This window comes from Aotus nancymaae, unplaced genomic scaffold (assembly GCF_030222135.1).
Source record: "Aotus nancymaae isolate 86718 unplaced genomic scaffold, 86718_ANA_hifiasm-v0.15.2.pri h1tg000089l, whole genome shotgun sequence".
NCBI classification, from domain to species: Eukaryota; Metazoa; Chordata; class Mammalia; order Primates; family Aotidae; genus Aotus; species Aotus nancymaae.
Window position 1 is genome coordinate 23,647,164 of NW_026988504.1, and position 14,985 is coordinate 23,662,148.

At 42.4% G+C, this 14,985-nt stretch overlaps 2 protein-coding genes across 11 annotated transcripts in view; one reads left to right on the forward strand and one right to left on the reverse strand.

The window, feature by feature from the left end:
- NBR1 (NBR1 autophagy cargo receptor) overlaps positions 1–6,696 on the reverse strand; it is a 35,920-nt gene extending 29,224 nt beyond the window's left edge. Inside the window, exons 1-3 of one of the 2 annotated variants that reach the window (XM_064369467.1) lie at positions 6,563–6,696; positions 5,737–6,009; positions 2,308–2,418 (exon numbers count right to left, since the gene is read on the reverse strand). In XM_064369467.1, coding sequence (XP_064225537.1) covers positions 2,308–2,409 — 102 coding nt within the window. In that variant the 5' untranslated portion in view covers positions 2,410–2,418; positions 5,737–6,009; positions 6,563–6,696. The remainder of the gene's footprint in view (positions 1–2,307; positions 2,419–5,736; positions 6,010–6,562) is intronic. The other variant, XM_064369468.1, reaches the window with a different exon arrangement.
- Positions 6,697–7,685: 989 nt separating this feature from the next.
- BRCA1 (BRCA1 DNA repair associated) overlaps positions 7,686–14,985 on the forward strand; it is a 78,639-nt gene continuing 71,339 nt past the window's right edge. For 7 of the 9 annotated variants that reach the window (XM_021673673.2, XM_021673672.2, XM_012443870.3 and 4 more), the window contains exons 1-2: positions 7,686–7,770; positions 8,989–9,087. In XM_021673673.2, the coding sequence (XP_021529348.2) occupies positions 9,008–9,087 (80 nt within the window). In that variant the 5' untranslated portion in view covers positions 7,686–7,770; positions 8,989–9,007. Of the gene's footprint in view, positions 7,771–8,988; positions 9,088–14,985 lie in introns of those variants that run through there. The other 2 variants (XM_021673674.2, XM_012443868.3) reach the window with 2 other exon arrangements.

A 14,985-nucleotide genomic window follows, 5' to 3' on the forward strand; every position in this document is an offset into this window, starting at 1 on the left:
ATACACATTTTTTAAAGGCAAGTTATAATGTACACAGAAGTCAAAGGATGAGTTGGGCTTATTTCATTACATAAATGTTAAATATTTTATACAGTTAAAAAACCCACAAAATCAAAAGACAAACAATGAACAACCATAACAACCCATAACAAAGGGTTAATATCTGCAACACACCCAAAGCATCCGCAAAACTGCTAAAGATACAATTAACAACACAGGTAAAAATATACATAAAATTCATAGAAGAGGAAATTAGAACACCTAACAAATACATCAGAAGACTTTCAAACTTTCTGGTGCTTAGAAAATTGCAAATGGAAGCAATGAGATGCTATCTTATCAGAACAGCAAATTTTGTGTGTTTTTCTTTGTAGGGGCATGGGGTAGGGAACAGCAAATGTTTTTTAAAGCCATAACATACAGCGTTGGCAAAAATTCAGGACACTGTCATATATTTCTGGGTGCTGCAACAATTGTTCCGCAAAGCATTTGGCAGAATCTATTAAAATTTCAAATAAAATGTTTTGTGACCCATTAATCTCACATTTGTATAGGACAGTTTATCTTGTAGAACAGCATATAAGTTATCTTCTGTAATTTCACAAGAAGAAAAAAACTGAAAACCATCTTTTTTTTTTTTTTTGAGACAGAGTCTCGGTCCGTCACTTGGCACCAGGCTGGAGTACAGTGGCACAATCTTGGCTCACTGCAACCTCCGCCTCCCGGGTTCAAGCAATTCTCCTGCCTCAGCCTCCCAAGTAGCTGGGACTACAGGCGCATGCCACCACGCTCAGCTAATTTTTGTATTTTTAGTAGAGTCGGGGTTTCACCATGTTGGCCCAGATGGTCTCATCTCTTGACCCTGTGATCTGCCCGCCTCAGCCCCCCAAAGTGCTGGGATTACAGGCGTGAGCCACCGCACCCAGCCTCCTTTTTTTTTTTTTGAGGCGGGTCTCACTCTGTCACTCAGGCTGGAGTGCAGTGGCTCGATCTTGGCTCACTGCAGCCTTAAGCTCCCGCACTCAAGCAATCTGCCCACCTCAGTGTGTGTGTATGTGTGTGTGTCTGTGCGTATTTTTTTTTTTTTTTTTTTAGAGATGAGGTTTTACCATGTTGCCCAGGCTGGTCTCAAACTCCTGAGCTCAAGTGGACCACCTGCCTCAGCATCCCAAAGTGCTGGGATTCCAGGTGTGTGCCACTGCACCCAGCCAAATAATGTTTATAGTATGATCCTAGTATGATATCTGAATGAACATGGAAAATAGAATGAACACGGAAGAAGTACATACAGGGCTGTTAATACTGGTTACCCAAAACAGGTGGGAATAAAAGATGAGGGGAGGGAGAGTAGAAGTATATTAACTGCTTGAGATTGTTTCTCTTCTTAAAATGGGCATGTATTACACTTTTACAATTTAAAATTTACAATGAAGAAAAAAGGGAAGTTGTCAGCTCATTTAACTATTAAGACCAAAAAGATAACTGTTATTTTCACATCTTTTGACAAACAAGATCCAACTCCTTTCTGAATCCAGTCTTTTTTTTTTTTTCTTTTTTCTTTTTTGGGATGGGTCTCACTGTCACTGTCAGGACAGTATAAACGGGTATTTGCTGGAAGGCAGACAACTACATTAGATCATCTTTTAAGGTCTTTCTACCATTTCTTTTCCTTTTTAGTTACCATCAGATATAACCAGGTTAAGGCAGATTTTTACCAAAGGGTTTCAGTAGAGAAACACAGTCAACAGAGGAAGTAAAACATTCACCACTGCAAACTGAACAAAAACAGAAAAGTACAAAGGGCAAACCAAGAGGAGGAAAAGCATTAGCAAAAAAACGGAACAGATAACTGCTGTTCAAGCAGGTATGGAAATTTTTCCTGTTCAACTTTGAGATACTCAACCTCTGACCCAGCAATAAAAACAATCAATAGTCTCTCGCAAAGCACAAGTCATATCCTCACGCAAGAGAACATTTTCTTGGGACCTGGTTGGGGTGGAGCCCACACCAATTCATTCCTCACACAGTTTCTAAAATTAATAGGTTTTCTAAATCCTATCTCACTGAAAACGATTTTTACCTTCCCTTTCTAAAATCTTCAAAAGGAAGCTTATTTGTTTATTCCCTTTATCAGGGCACATCTCATATATGATTACTGAACCCCTGTCAAAAGCAGTTTTCCAAAAGGCCCAGAAATGGTAACTATGACAGACTTTACAGCTATGAAACAACACTGCTAAAAATAGCTATCTTTGGAAAAAATAACCACGCTTAAATCGTGGAGAAACAAAATAAAGTAACACTCACCATAGCTTCTATATCGGCCCAAGTTGTATTTTCTGGATCAGAAACCAGAAAACTTTGAATTTCATTTTTAAAAGTCACGTTTAGAGTAACCTGTGGTTCCATGCTGCAGGCCTAGGGTTGAGAAGGTTAGCAGGAGAGAGAGAAAAAACACATTAGAAAGGGTTCTATAAGCTGAATTAAAAGTTCAGTAAGCAAATACTTGTGAGGATCCAATATGGTCTAGGCTTGGGAGACATAACGATGAATAAGAGAAACACTGTCCTGGCTCTTATGGAACTTACCATCACTGTAAAATAAGAATTGTTTCAAAAAAGAAAGGCTAAAACCATGCCATAAAGACTTGTACTTAAGTCACAAAAATTACTCTTAAAGTTATTAGGAACTTCCACGTTAGAAATAATAGTATGCAATTAGGCGGGCGTGGTAATGTCCACCTGGAATCCCAGCTACTCCGGAGGCTAAGGAAGGAGAATTGCTTGAACCTGGGAGGTGGAGGTTGCAGTGAGCCGAGATCGCACCACTGCACTCCAGCCTGGGTAACAGGGCAAGACTCTGTCTCAAAAAAAAAAAAAAAAAAAAGAAAAAAAAAAGTATGCTGAGAGTATTAAAATTTTGACCATATTCTCAGAAATGATCTAGCATTTGTAAAATCCTTAAATATTTACCGGTACTTTATGATGACTGCTTGATTAAACAAATACTTACTAGTAGCAGAAGATATCAAGATGGGTAAGAGATGCCCTCAGGGAACTTGTATTCTTGTTTGACTTGACAGTGACGTTCTACATTTTTCTTGCAGGAGACTTTTCCTAACTTGAGAACCTAGGTTTTCTATCAGTTTTAACAACTTATAGACCAAAATTCTAGCCAAGAAACTACACAGAGGTAGCATTCAAAATCTTCCAAACAAGTTACTATGTATTTTTTTTTTTTTGGACGGAATCTTGCTCTGCCGTCAGGCTGGAGTGCAGTGGCACAATCTCAGCTCACTGCAACCTCCGTCTCCCAGGGTCAAGCGATTCCCCTGCCTCAGCCTCTTGAGTAGCTGAGATTACAGATGAGTGCCACCACACCCAGCTAATTTTTTTGTATTTTAGTAGAGATGGGGTTTCACCATGGCCAGGATGGTCTCAATCTCCTGACCTCTTACCTGCCTGCCTTGGCCTCCCAAAAGTGCTGGATTACAGGAGTGAGCCACCGTGCCCGGCCCAAGTTACTATGTTTTTTTACAATCTACTGATTTTTTTAAATGGGAGGTTTCAAACATATATAAAAGTGGAGAGTAATAAACACCTAGTTAAACCAATAATTAACTCAGGGCTATCCTCATTTCATAAATACCCCTGCATCTGCCACTTTTGCTCCCAACACTGAATTGACCATAATGAACTAATGTTTTTACCAAACTATAATAATCTAATTATTTTATGTTATTTAATTAATTAATTATTTTTTTTGAGACAGAATCTCACTCTGTCACCCAGGCTGGAGTACAGTGGTGTGATCTCGGCTCACTGCAACCTCCACCTTCTGGGTTCAAGCAATTCTCCTGCCTAAGCCTCTAGAGTAGCTGGGACTACAGGTGCATGCCACCACAACTAATTTTTGTACTTTTAGTACAGACAGGGTTTCACCGTGTTGGCCAGGCTGGTCTCAAATTCCTAACTTCAAGTGATTCACCCCTCTTGGCTTCCCAAAGTGCTGGGATTACAGAGGTGAGCCACCATACCCAGGCTATTTTAAAAAATATTTTTATGAGAAAATTTAAACCTATACAAAAGTAGAGAGAATAATATAATGAATCCCTATGGACCCATAAGCTAGCTTCTTCCATAATTACCAACTCAGGGTTACAGCAATACTCTTTCCTTACTAGATTATTTTGACAGACATCCAACCTTTTATCCATTAATAATTGAGTATGCACCTCTAAAAGATAAGAATTTTAAAAAAACAGTCTAGATACCATTAGCATGCCTAAGACATTAACAATTCTTTTTTTTTGAGACTGAGTTTCACTCGTTGCCCAGACTCGACTACAATGGCATGATCTTGGCTCACCGTAACCTCCGCCCCCCGAGTTCCAGCGAGTCTCCTGTCTCAGCCTCCAAATTCGCTGGGATTACAGGCATGTGCCACCACGCCCGGCTAACTGTATTTTTTTTAAATAAAGACGGGGTTTCTCCATGTTGGTCAGGCTGGTCTCGAACTCCTGACTCAGGTAATCCGCGGCACAGTGGCTCATGCCTTTAATCCCAGCACTCTGGGAAGCAGAGGCAGGCAGATCGCTTGAATCCAGCAGTTCGAGACCAGCCTAGCCAACGTGGTGAAACCCTGTCTCTACTAAAAATGCAAAAATTAGGTGGGTAGGTTGCACAGGCCTGTAATCCCAGCTACTCAGGAGGCTGAGGCATGAGAATTGTTTGAACCTGGGAGGCAAGGTTGTAGTGACCCTAGATCATGCCACTGCACTCCCACCTGGGTGACAGAGCAAGACACTGTTTCAAAAATAAAAATAAAAATGAAAATGAAAAAAAAAAAAGAAAAAATTGGCCGGGTGTAGTGGCTCCTGCCTGTAATCCTAGCACTTTGGGAGGCTGAGGCAGGAGGATCATGAGCCTAGGAGTTCAAGACCAGCTTGGGAAACGAAGCCAGACCCCATTTCCTTAAAAAATTAAATTAAAAAAAATTTTTAAATAATAAACCAATCTGTAGAACCATAAACCTGTACTGTTTTCCACAATGTAATGCATTGCCCTGTAAAACACTACAATTAAGACTGTCATTTTAAGGACTCTGAACTCTGAAGATCAGGCACTTTTCTGAAACCCTAAGACGATTATCCTTCAATTTTCTACATTCTTTGTTTCTACCTAGAATCAAGTTCACCACCAAAATAATACTATCGTGTTAACAACAATCCTGCTGACATCTAGTATTCATTCATGTGAAATGTAATTCTTGGGGTCCTTAAGATTTGGGCAGAATTTTTGTCAATTCCCCAGGACCTTAGGCAAAAAATCAGGGAACTGAAGTGACTGACTCAGTCTGCCAAAAGTGGATATTCTGAAATATCACTTTCTAACTTCAAGAAACACACTTAAGGAAATGAATCTTCCTCTTTCTCAAATTACACAATTGGAAATTAATTTAGATACTCTGGAGCTCCTCCAGCTGGTCGGCCAACTAAGAGAAAACAGGAAGTGGGAGATTCTAGTTTAGCTGGACCATATCCAGGTCTTCATAAGGAACTATCTTTGGCTGACATGTAAAAAGATTCTTTCAGAAGGACATTAATACTGAACTTCTGTAAATACCAAAGCTATAGTTAACCCCATCTGCCCCTTAGGTCTAAAGCCAGTAAGACAGATAGCTGGGTCCTAGACCTTTCATAACTGGCATTATTCTAAGTCCATGCCACTGACTCACCTTTGCTTGACACAAGTTAGCTTTTCCTCTACGTCGTTTTTTTTTCTTCCAGCTTCAACAAAATTCCTTTAATGAAACAGACCTGGAAACCTGAGCTTTGATTACTGTCTCCACCAGAGGCCTGTACAAGCCAAGTTATCCAAGCTTTAAAATGTGTGACCTGAGGTTAGGAGCGGTGGTTCACGCCTGTAATACCAGCACTTTCGGAGGTCGAGGCAGGAGGATTGCTTGAGCTCAGGAGTTCAAGACCAGCATGGGCAACACTGCGAGCCTCTGTCTCAAAAAAATAAAAAATAAAATAAAAAAAGCGTGTCCTGAAAGCTGGGTGTTTGACAAAAAGGATAAACAGTGCCTTTGCAAAACCGAAGGTCCCTAACCAAAGGGATCGCTTTAAGAGGGTCTCGAAAAAAGAAGGATGGGATGAGAAGAATGTGTGGGTAGTGTCATATTTTTACTTGCAGACTTCATCCTAGTCTTCCAGTTATCGTTTCCTAGCACTCCATGTTCCCAAGACGGTGTAGTCCACCACCCCGAGGACTCCCTCTCAATTTCTTTGCCTAGGCCCTCTTTCTACTGGGGAGTCGTGGCCTTCCACCAGTTGAAGCCGGATGTTCTGAACCACAGACCCTCCAATTCGCCGGCGCTTTTCGCCCACTCGGTCCCTCTGAACAAGAAAGGCTCTCTCATGCAATTACTAAAAAGATTAGGTGTCCCGAGACACGGAAAAAGTGCCCCGTCTTCTTTGCAGGATTCCTCCCTTGAACTTCCCCAAACCCTCTTAGTGTGACGTGACCCCACCCCTAGGTAACCGCAGCTGCTTCCTTACCAGCTTCCCGCCCCCGGGGGGCGCCTGCCAGAGGCCAATGCAAGGAGCGTCCGCAGCCAGCTCTGCCGCTATCCCTGTGGCGGTGAATCTAACATGGCGGATAAAGACAGTAACTAGTCCCCTGTTTCTCTGAGTTTCCGCCAAGATGATTGGCTCTTGCCATTTGTCCCTCAAAACGACCACCCCATTGATTGGTGGAGATTGTGTCGACGGGGGCGGAGCAGAAGCAACCTGTATCCGTACAACAATAACAAACACTGGGGCCGAGGGGCGGAACTACGAGTGCGCAGACGTGTATCAGAGCGGATTTCCCCGTCCCCAGGCAAATTCGGTAGCCCCTGCGTTCCCACAGGCCACTAACTTTAGAGGACTCGTGGGGCTGAATGGGAATTGTAGTCTTCCTAGGAGTTATAGGTATCTTTTTTTGGCCTAGTCTCCGCTCTCAAGATACAAAAGCATACCAACACTCCAATCCATAACTGTTGACATGTATAAGCGGTCGGAGGTCTCCAGTTTATTCAGTGGATTTCCGTGAGAATTGTGCCCGCTTCGGTATTGGATGGTCCGCTCCATAAGACTACAGTTTTCAAGGAACACTGTGGCGAAGGCCTTTCATTCCACAATGCATGGTGGAAATCGTAGTTCTTCTCTTCCACCACCGTCCCCCCACCACAATCCTTTTATTTACCTAAACAGGAGACCTCCATTGGAGCGGAAAGAGTGGGGGAATGGAACCTCTTACGACTGCTTTGAACACTATCTTGCGCTCACATTCAGGTCTCTGGTAGCGATTCTGGCCTTCGTACAGCAATTACTGTGACGTAATAAGCCGCAAGCCTTAGCGTAGAGGAGAGAGGGCGGGAGCTTTCTGGCAAACCTAGGTAGAATGCTTCCTCTTCCGTCTCTTTCTTTTTACGCCATTCGGGGGAAGACTGGGTGGCCAATCCAGAGCCTCGAGAGATGCTTGGCTCTTTCTGTCTCGCCCTTCCTCTGATGCGTCTTGAATTCTGAGAGGCTGTTGGTCAATGGTAGCCCGCTGGTTTCCGTGGCAACGGAAAAGCGCGGGAATTACAGATAAATTAAAACTGCGACTGCGCGGCGTGAGCTCGCTGAGACTCTGAACGGTGGACGGGGAGTGAGGTTTCTCAGATAACTGGGCCCCTGGTCCCAAGAGGCCCCGAAGCCTGTACGCTCTGCTCTGAGTAAAGGTAATAGAACCCCGGGAAAGGGACAGGGTCCCAAGGGATGCTCCGGTGGACTGACAGGCGAGAGTGAATTTCCGAAGCAGAACAGATAGGTATTCTTTAGGCTGGGGGTGGGGGAACGGTGGAACCTAAGATGCGTAAGGCGTTGTGAACCCTGGGGAAGGGGGCAGTTTGTAGATCGCTAGGGAAGCACTGAGGATAAGGAAGGGGGCACGGTGTGTCCGAGGGGGAATCCTAGTTATAGGAACTGGAATGTGCCTCGAGGGGAACAACATGTCCATAAGAACACCGGCTGGTGACCGGGGGCAGTGCCTCACGCCTGTAATCCCAGCACTTTGGGAGGTTGAGTGGGCGGATCACGGAGTTCGAGACCAGCCTGACCAACATGGTGAAACCCCGTCTCTACTAAAAATACAAAAATTAGCCAGGTATCGTGGTGCACGCCTGTAATCCCAGCTACTTAGGAGGTTCAGGCAGAGAACCGCTTGAACCCCGGAGGCAGAGGTTGCGGTGAGCCGAGATCGCGCCATTGCACTCCAGCTTGGGCGACAGAGCCAGACTGTCTCAAAAAAAAAAAAAAAAAAAAAAAAAACACCACTGGCTGGTATATATGAGGATGGGAACTTGCAGAAGAAGAGGTGGCAGGAACACATCTGGGAAAGGGAGGAGACAGGATTTTGTGGGAGGGAGAACCCTTAAGAACTGGATCCATTTGTGATATTGATAAAGCGCAAGAGGGAAGTAGAGGAGCGTCAGTAGTAACAGATGCTGCAGGGATGTGCTTAAGGCAAATCCTGAGATGAGATCAGGTTACTGGGAAAGGTTAGGTACGGGGAGGCGTTGAGTGGTGTTGGTTTTGTCGTTGTTGGTTTCAGTTTTATGCAAGAAGAAGAAAACAGCCAGAAGCATTGGAGAAAGCTATGGCTGCCACCACCTACCCGGCCAGTCACTCCCCTGTGGCTTTCTCTTTCTTGGAGAAAGGAAAAGACCCAAGGGGTTAGAAGCGATATGTGAAAAGATACAGAATTTATGTTGTCTAATTACAAAAAGCAACTTCTAGAATCTTTAAAAATAAGGGCTTTTGTTATTAGCGCTATGGTTTATATTATTCTAAAACCTTCCAAATCTTAAATTTACCTTATTTTTAAATGAAAAGATGAAGTTGTCATTTTATAAGTTTTTTAAAAATATAAATACATATGTTTTTCTAATGTGTTAAAGTTTATTGGAACAGAAAGAAATGGATTTATCTGCTGTTCGTGTTGAAGAAGTACAAAATGTCCTTAATGCTATGCAGAAAATCTTAGAGTGTCCAATCTGGTAAGTCAACACATGAGGTTATTAATTTGGAATTCCTGTATGATCACCTCCAATGCAAATGAACAAAATTGACCTTACATAGTAGTGAGGAAAAGACCTGCCTAGTAAGATCAGGCTATTGGAATTGCTGATTTTCTTAATTGAAGAACTTTAAAAATATAGAAAATGACTCCTTGTTCTTAATTCACTCTGCCGCTCCCACTCCTCTCCTGTTCAACACAAATCCTGTGGTCCAGGAAAGACAGGGACCCTGTCTTGATTGGTTCTGCACTGGGGCAGGAATCTAGTTTAGATTAAGAGGCATTTTGGCTTTCTTCTAGCTCTAAAACCACCTCCGTCACTTGAAATGGCAAAATGGATGAGGCTGGGCGCGGGTGGTTCACGCCTGTAATCCCAGCACTTTGGGAGGCCAAGGCAGGCAGGTCACCTGAGGCTGGTAGTTCGAGACCAGGCCGACCAACATGGAGAAACCCCATCTCTACTAAAAATACAAAATTAGCCAATGTGGTGACATACGCCTGTAATCCCAGCTACTTGGGAGGTTGAGGCAGGAGAATCTCTTGAACCTGGGAGACAGGTTGTGGTGAGCCAAGATTGCCACATTGCACTCCAGGGTAATGAGTGAAACTCCATCTCAAAAGAATAAATAAATAAATAAAATCAGAGGAAAACAAGATTTATAATTTATCAATTTATTGAAAATCAGAGCCAGAGAAGCAGGAAATGACATTGTAGGAAAAAACTGCTTTTGAAAAAGCGCAAAACTTATTCATGACAACCATAGTGATCAAAAAAATCCTCACTAGTGTGGCATTTGGATCCATTTATGTTTACATTTCCATGGGACAGAGTCATAAAAATAGCATGTTCTTTCTCGTTCTGGCTAATTAAACCATTGAGTAAAAACTCAGATACACAAAAATTAAAGATTTAAGAATGAAAGTTAATGCTAAATTTTTATTTTCAGTCAACTATTGTCTGTAGTCTAGTTTTTCTTTGCTTTTTTCCTGTTTTCTGTTAGATTAATTTTTTTTTTTTTTTTTGAGACAGAGTCTTGCTGCATTGCCCAGGCTGGAGTGCAATGGCACGATCTCTGCTCACTGCAACCTCCGCCTCCTGGGTTCAAGCGATTCTTCTGCCTCAGCCCCCTGAGTGTCTGGTATTACTGGCATGTGCCACCATGCCCGGCTAATTTTTGTATTTTTAGTAGAGATGTGGTTTCACCATGTTGGTGAGACTGGTCTCGAACTCCTGACCTCGTGATCTGCCCGCCTCAGCATTCCAAAGTACTGGGATTATAGGCATGAGCCTCCACGCCCGGCCTACATTAATTTTTCATGGTTTTTTAGACTCATTTTATGGAAAATTCTAAGATGGAGATCGTATTTCACTTTTAATACAGTACCCAGGATAGTGCAGTTTGCAGTTATGTCTTAATATGCGATTCCTGATCATGGCTGGAAACAGTATTATTTGTGGTAGATATAGGGCAGGTTTTCAGCCTCTTTAGTTTTCTCAAACTAAAATTCTTTCTGCTGGTCTCTAAGTCACTACTGGCAGCTATTTCTGGTAGTTCTTTGTAACTTTTTACATTAAGACTGTCACATTTTTGATTTTCAGAATAATTTGCTAAAATGTGTACCCCAGTGAGTTATTTTTCAACCTAAACCTAGCTGCTTTTTCCAGTCACTTACCCGTATTGGAAGCTTAAAATGCAAATGTACAGTAGGCCTAAAATATTGCCTGGTTTGAAAAGTGTTTAAAATATTTGAATCATTTTTATAGTAAACATTTACTCTCATCAGGACCTAGAAGAGGAACATTTTAATTTTTTTCCGATTCCCTTTTTACACTCTTCCTTCAACATTCATTACCTTTTTACATATTGAAGTTTTCATCTGTTCAAAGTTTGTGTTTACAGTGTGTTTATATAGCTTGGATATAATTACCATACTGAAATATAATTATTTCAGAATTGAGTCAGTGGCGAGAATGAAAGCCATCTGGTATCATAACTAAATCCAATTTTTCTTTTACGGAGAATTTCTTTGAAATGTAGTTTAGCTCAGCTCAGAAAATAGTGATTTAGTAACAAGGTAGAATTTTCTTTGTCAAGGTTATTTTTCTTTTTAAAGTCACGTTTGGTCCCAGTAATAGTACCGACATTGGTACAAGTCATCTCAGGTTGCGAAGCATTTTCCCAAGAAGACTGGCAGGGTGAATGACACAGAAGAAAACTGAGGTTCAGGTAGAGTGGTTAACCCGAGGTGGCTCTGCTTATATACACAACTGCTTAATCCAGCCTTCTGACTTAGTTCAGTGTTTTTCTTTCCACTGCTCTGTGCTCCATCAGGAACCCCATGATTTCAAGAGTTGTATTATCAAACCCTTCACAATAAGGTTACTGTCTTCGAGCTTTTCTTGTAACCTTGGTTTTTTGTTTTTTGTCTTTTTTTGAGATGGAAACTCACTCTGTCACCCAGGCTGGCTGGAGTGCAGTGGTGTGATCTCAGCTCACTGCAATGTCTGCCTCCGAGGTTCAAGTGATTCTCCTGCCTGAGCCTCCTGAGTAGCCAGGACTACAGGCGTGTGCCACCATGCCTGGCTAATTTTTGTAGTTTTAGTAGAGACAGGGTTTCTTCATGTTGGCCAGGCTGTTCTCGAATTCCTGACCTCAGGTGATCCTCCCACCTTGGCCTCCCACAGTGCTAGCATTACAGGTGTCAGCCACTGCACCTGGCCCTTTTTATCCTTTTCTAAAAAGTTAAATATTTGATGAAGGGAACCACGTTCTTGTCACACTACCAGGTTACTTGTTCTTTGATGTCCTGCCTGGACTTTTACCAAAAAAAAATCTGTTTCAAAAGTTCACATTTAGGGTCAGGTGTAATGGCTTACACTTGTAATCCAAGCCAAAGTGGGTAGATCACTTGAAGTCAGGAGTTCAAGACCAGTCTGGGCAACATGGCAAAACCCCTTCCCTTCCAAAAATACAAAAAAATTAGCTGAGTATAGCAGCATGCGCCTATAGTCCCAGCTACTCAGAAGGCTGAGGCACAAGAATCACTTCAACCCGAGAGACAGAGGTTGCAGTGAACCAAGATTACACCACTGCACTCCAGCCTGAGCAGCCAAGTGAACCCAAGAAAAAGTTCTTCTCTAGAGGGACAGAACTAATAAAGAAAAAGGGGTTGGGGTTCAGCTGGACTCGGTGGCTCATGCCTGTAATCCCAGCGCTTTGGGAGGCTGAGGCAGGTGGATCACCTGAGGGCAGGAGTTCGAGACCAGCCTGGCCAACATGGAAACCCCATCTCTACTAAAAAAAAAAAAAAAAAAAAAAAATTAGCTGGGCGTGAAGGCAAGTGCCTGTAATTCCAGCTACTCTGGAGGCTGGGGCACTAAAATCACTTGAACCCAGGAGGCGGAGGTTGCAGTAAGTCAAGATCACACCACTGCACTCCAGCCTGGGGGACAGAGCAAGACTCCAGCCCCTCAAAAAAAGTTCACATTCAGAAGAAAGCAAAACGCCAGCTGAGTATGGTAGCTCATACCTGTAAGCCCAATACTTTGGGAAGCCGAAGCAGGAAGATTGCTTGAGGCCAGGCATTCAAGACCAGCATGGGCAACATTGTGAGATCCTGTCTCTACAAAAATTAATATTACAAATTAAAAAGACAGCCAGGCATGGTGGCTTACACCTGTAATCCCAGCACTTTTGGAGGCTGAGGCAGGAGAATTGCTTGAACCCAGGAGGCAGGGGTTACAGTGAGCCAAGATAGTGCCACTGCACTCCAGCCTGGGCGGCAGAGTAAGACTATCAAAAAAAAAAAAAAAAAATTGAAAAGACCAAAATAAAGCTAAAGACTTTAAAATAACCTGCAGGTTCCTACCAGAAGTTACCAGCTACCTATCTGATAGTCTTTTCCTACAATACCCCCCTGGGTTATTATATTTTAGCACCTTGACCTGTCTGATGTCCTGCATACACAGGCATAGTCCTGCTCAGGGTTTGCCTTCTCTGCTCCCTGTTTGCTGGAATGCTCTTCCCCCAGTTGATGTGTTTCTTTACATTATTAAGCTGTTTTCCAGTCTCACCTCAATGAAGCCTTTCCTAACTTACCCTGTGTACATCTCATCTCACCCCCACATACACATTGTATTCCCTGCTTCCCATTACCCTGCTTGCTTTTTCTCTCTGATATACTTATTCCCATATATTCTTTAATTCTGCATCAACTGTCTACCACACTAGAATGTGAGCACTATGAGAGCAGGCTTTATTTTGTAAACTGCTACATTTCCATCTCCTAGAATAGTACTTGAATATAGTAATAGATATTTAATAAATACTTGTTATATTAGTATAATAAATGCATTAATCTCAGGAAGGCCTTGGTTTTGTAGATAGGTAGGGATAGGAACTTGGGTGATGTATTTTCTCAAGTTGTTTTTATTTTTTTTAAGCTTATTTTCTTTTGAGACAGTCTTCCTCTGTCACCTAGGCTGGAGTGCAGTGGTATGATCTGAGCTCACTCTGCAACCTCTACCTTCAGGGTTCAAGTGATCCTTCCACCTTAGCCCCCTAAGTAGCTGGGACCACAGGCATGCACCAGCACACCTGGCTAATTTTTGTATTTTTAGTAGAGACAGGGTCTCACCTTGTTGGCCAGGATGATCTGGAACTCCTGAGCTCAGGTGATCTGCCCACCTCAGCCTCCCAAAGTGCTAATATTATAGGCATGAGGCACCATGCCCAGCCTTAAGCTTATTATTTTCTAAATTTCCTTTAGTGAGTACTTATTTCACTGTATTTACGAAGTAATCTCATACCAAACATCATGCCCCTTCTGGAGTACACAGTATCATCTGTAAAGTGTTCTTGCCAACCTGAATTTGATTAAGCCTGTAAGTCTACAGGAAATAAGGCTAGAGGAACACGTTAAACCTCACTATGGGGTTATACAATCCGCAAAATCCAGAATTCAGGAAGCTCTACAGTTCAAACGACTTAATTTTTAAAATAAATGGCAAGAAAGAATTTGGGGCTGGGCGTGGTGGCTTACGCCTGTAATCCCAGCACTTTGGGAGGTCGAGGCAGGCAGATCACCTGAGGTCAGGAGTTTGAGACCAGCCTGGCCAACATGGTGAAACTCCATCTCTACTAAAAATACAAAAAATTAGCCAGATATGGTGGCACGTGCCTGTAGTTCCAACTACTCGGGAGGCTGAGGCAGGAGAATCGCTTGAACCCAGGAGGCAGAGGTTGCAATGAGGCAAGATTGCCCCATTGTACTCCGGCCTGGGCTACAAAAGTGAAACTCCATCTCAAAAAAAAAAAACAAAAACCCTTGGTTCCGGTATGATGGCTTATGCCTGTAATCCCAGTGCTGGGAGGATCACTTGAGCCCAGGAGTTCAAGGCTGCAGTATGCTATGTTCGCACCACTGCACTCCAGTCTAGGCGACACAGCGAGACCTCATCTTAAAAGTAATAATAATTAAAATAATCTGGGGTAGGAGTGGATATGGATGAAACAGATTGGCCATGAGTTGCTGGTTGTTGAAGCAGGGTGATGGTCCATAGAGGTCATTTCATTATTTTATTTACTTGAAATTTTTAAATACTTGAAATTTTTCATGTTAAGTTAAAAAGGCATTTACACTCAAAAAAAAAAAAAAAGAAAAATGCTAGGAAGGAATTCAAAAGAAATATAAGCAAAAAATTTTGTCTTTATGGAGCTTAAAGTTAAGATATTAGATGTGTACTCACAGTGATAGTGCAGAAAAATACATTACTGGAAATGAATTATTATGAACTATTATCAACTAATTTTTTCAATGCTGATGATCCATATAGAGTATCGAAGGGATCAATATAGTTCTGTTTTGATGTTTGAAA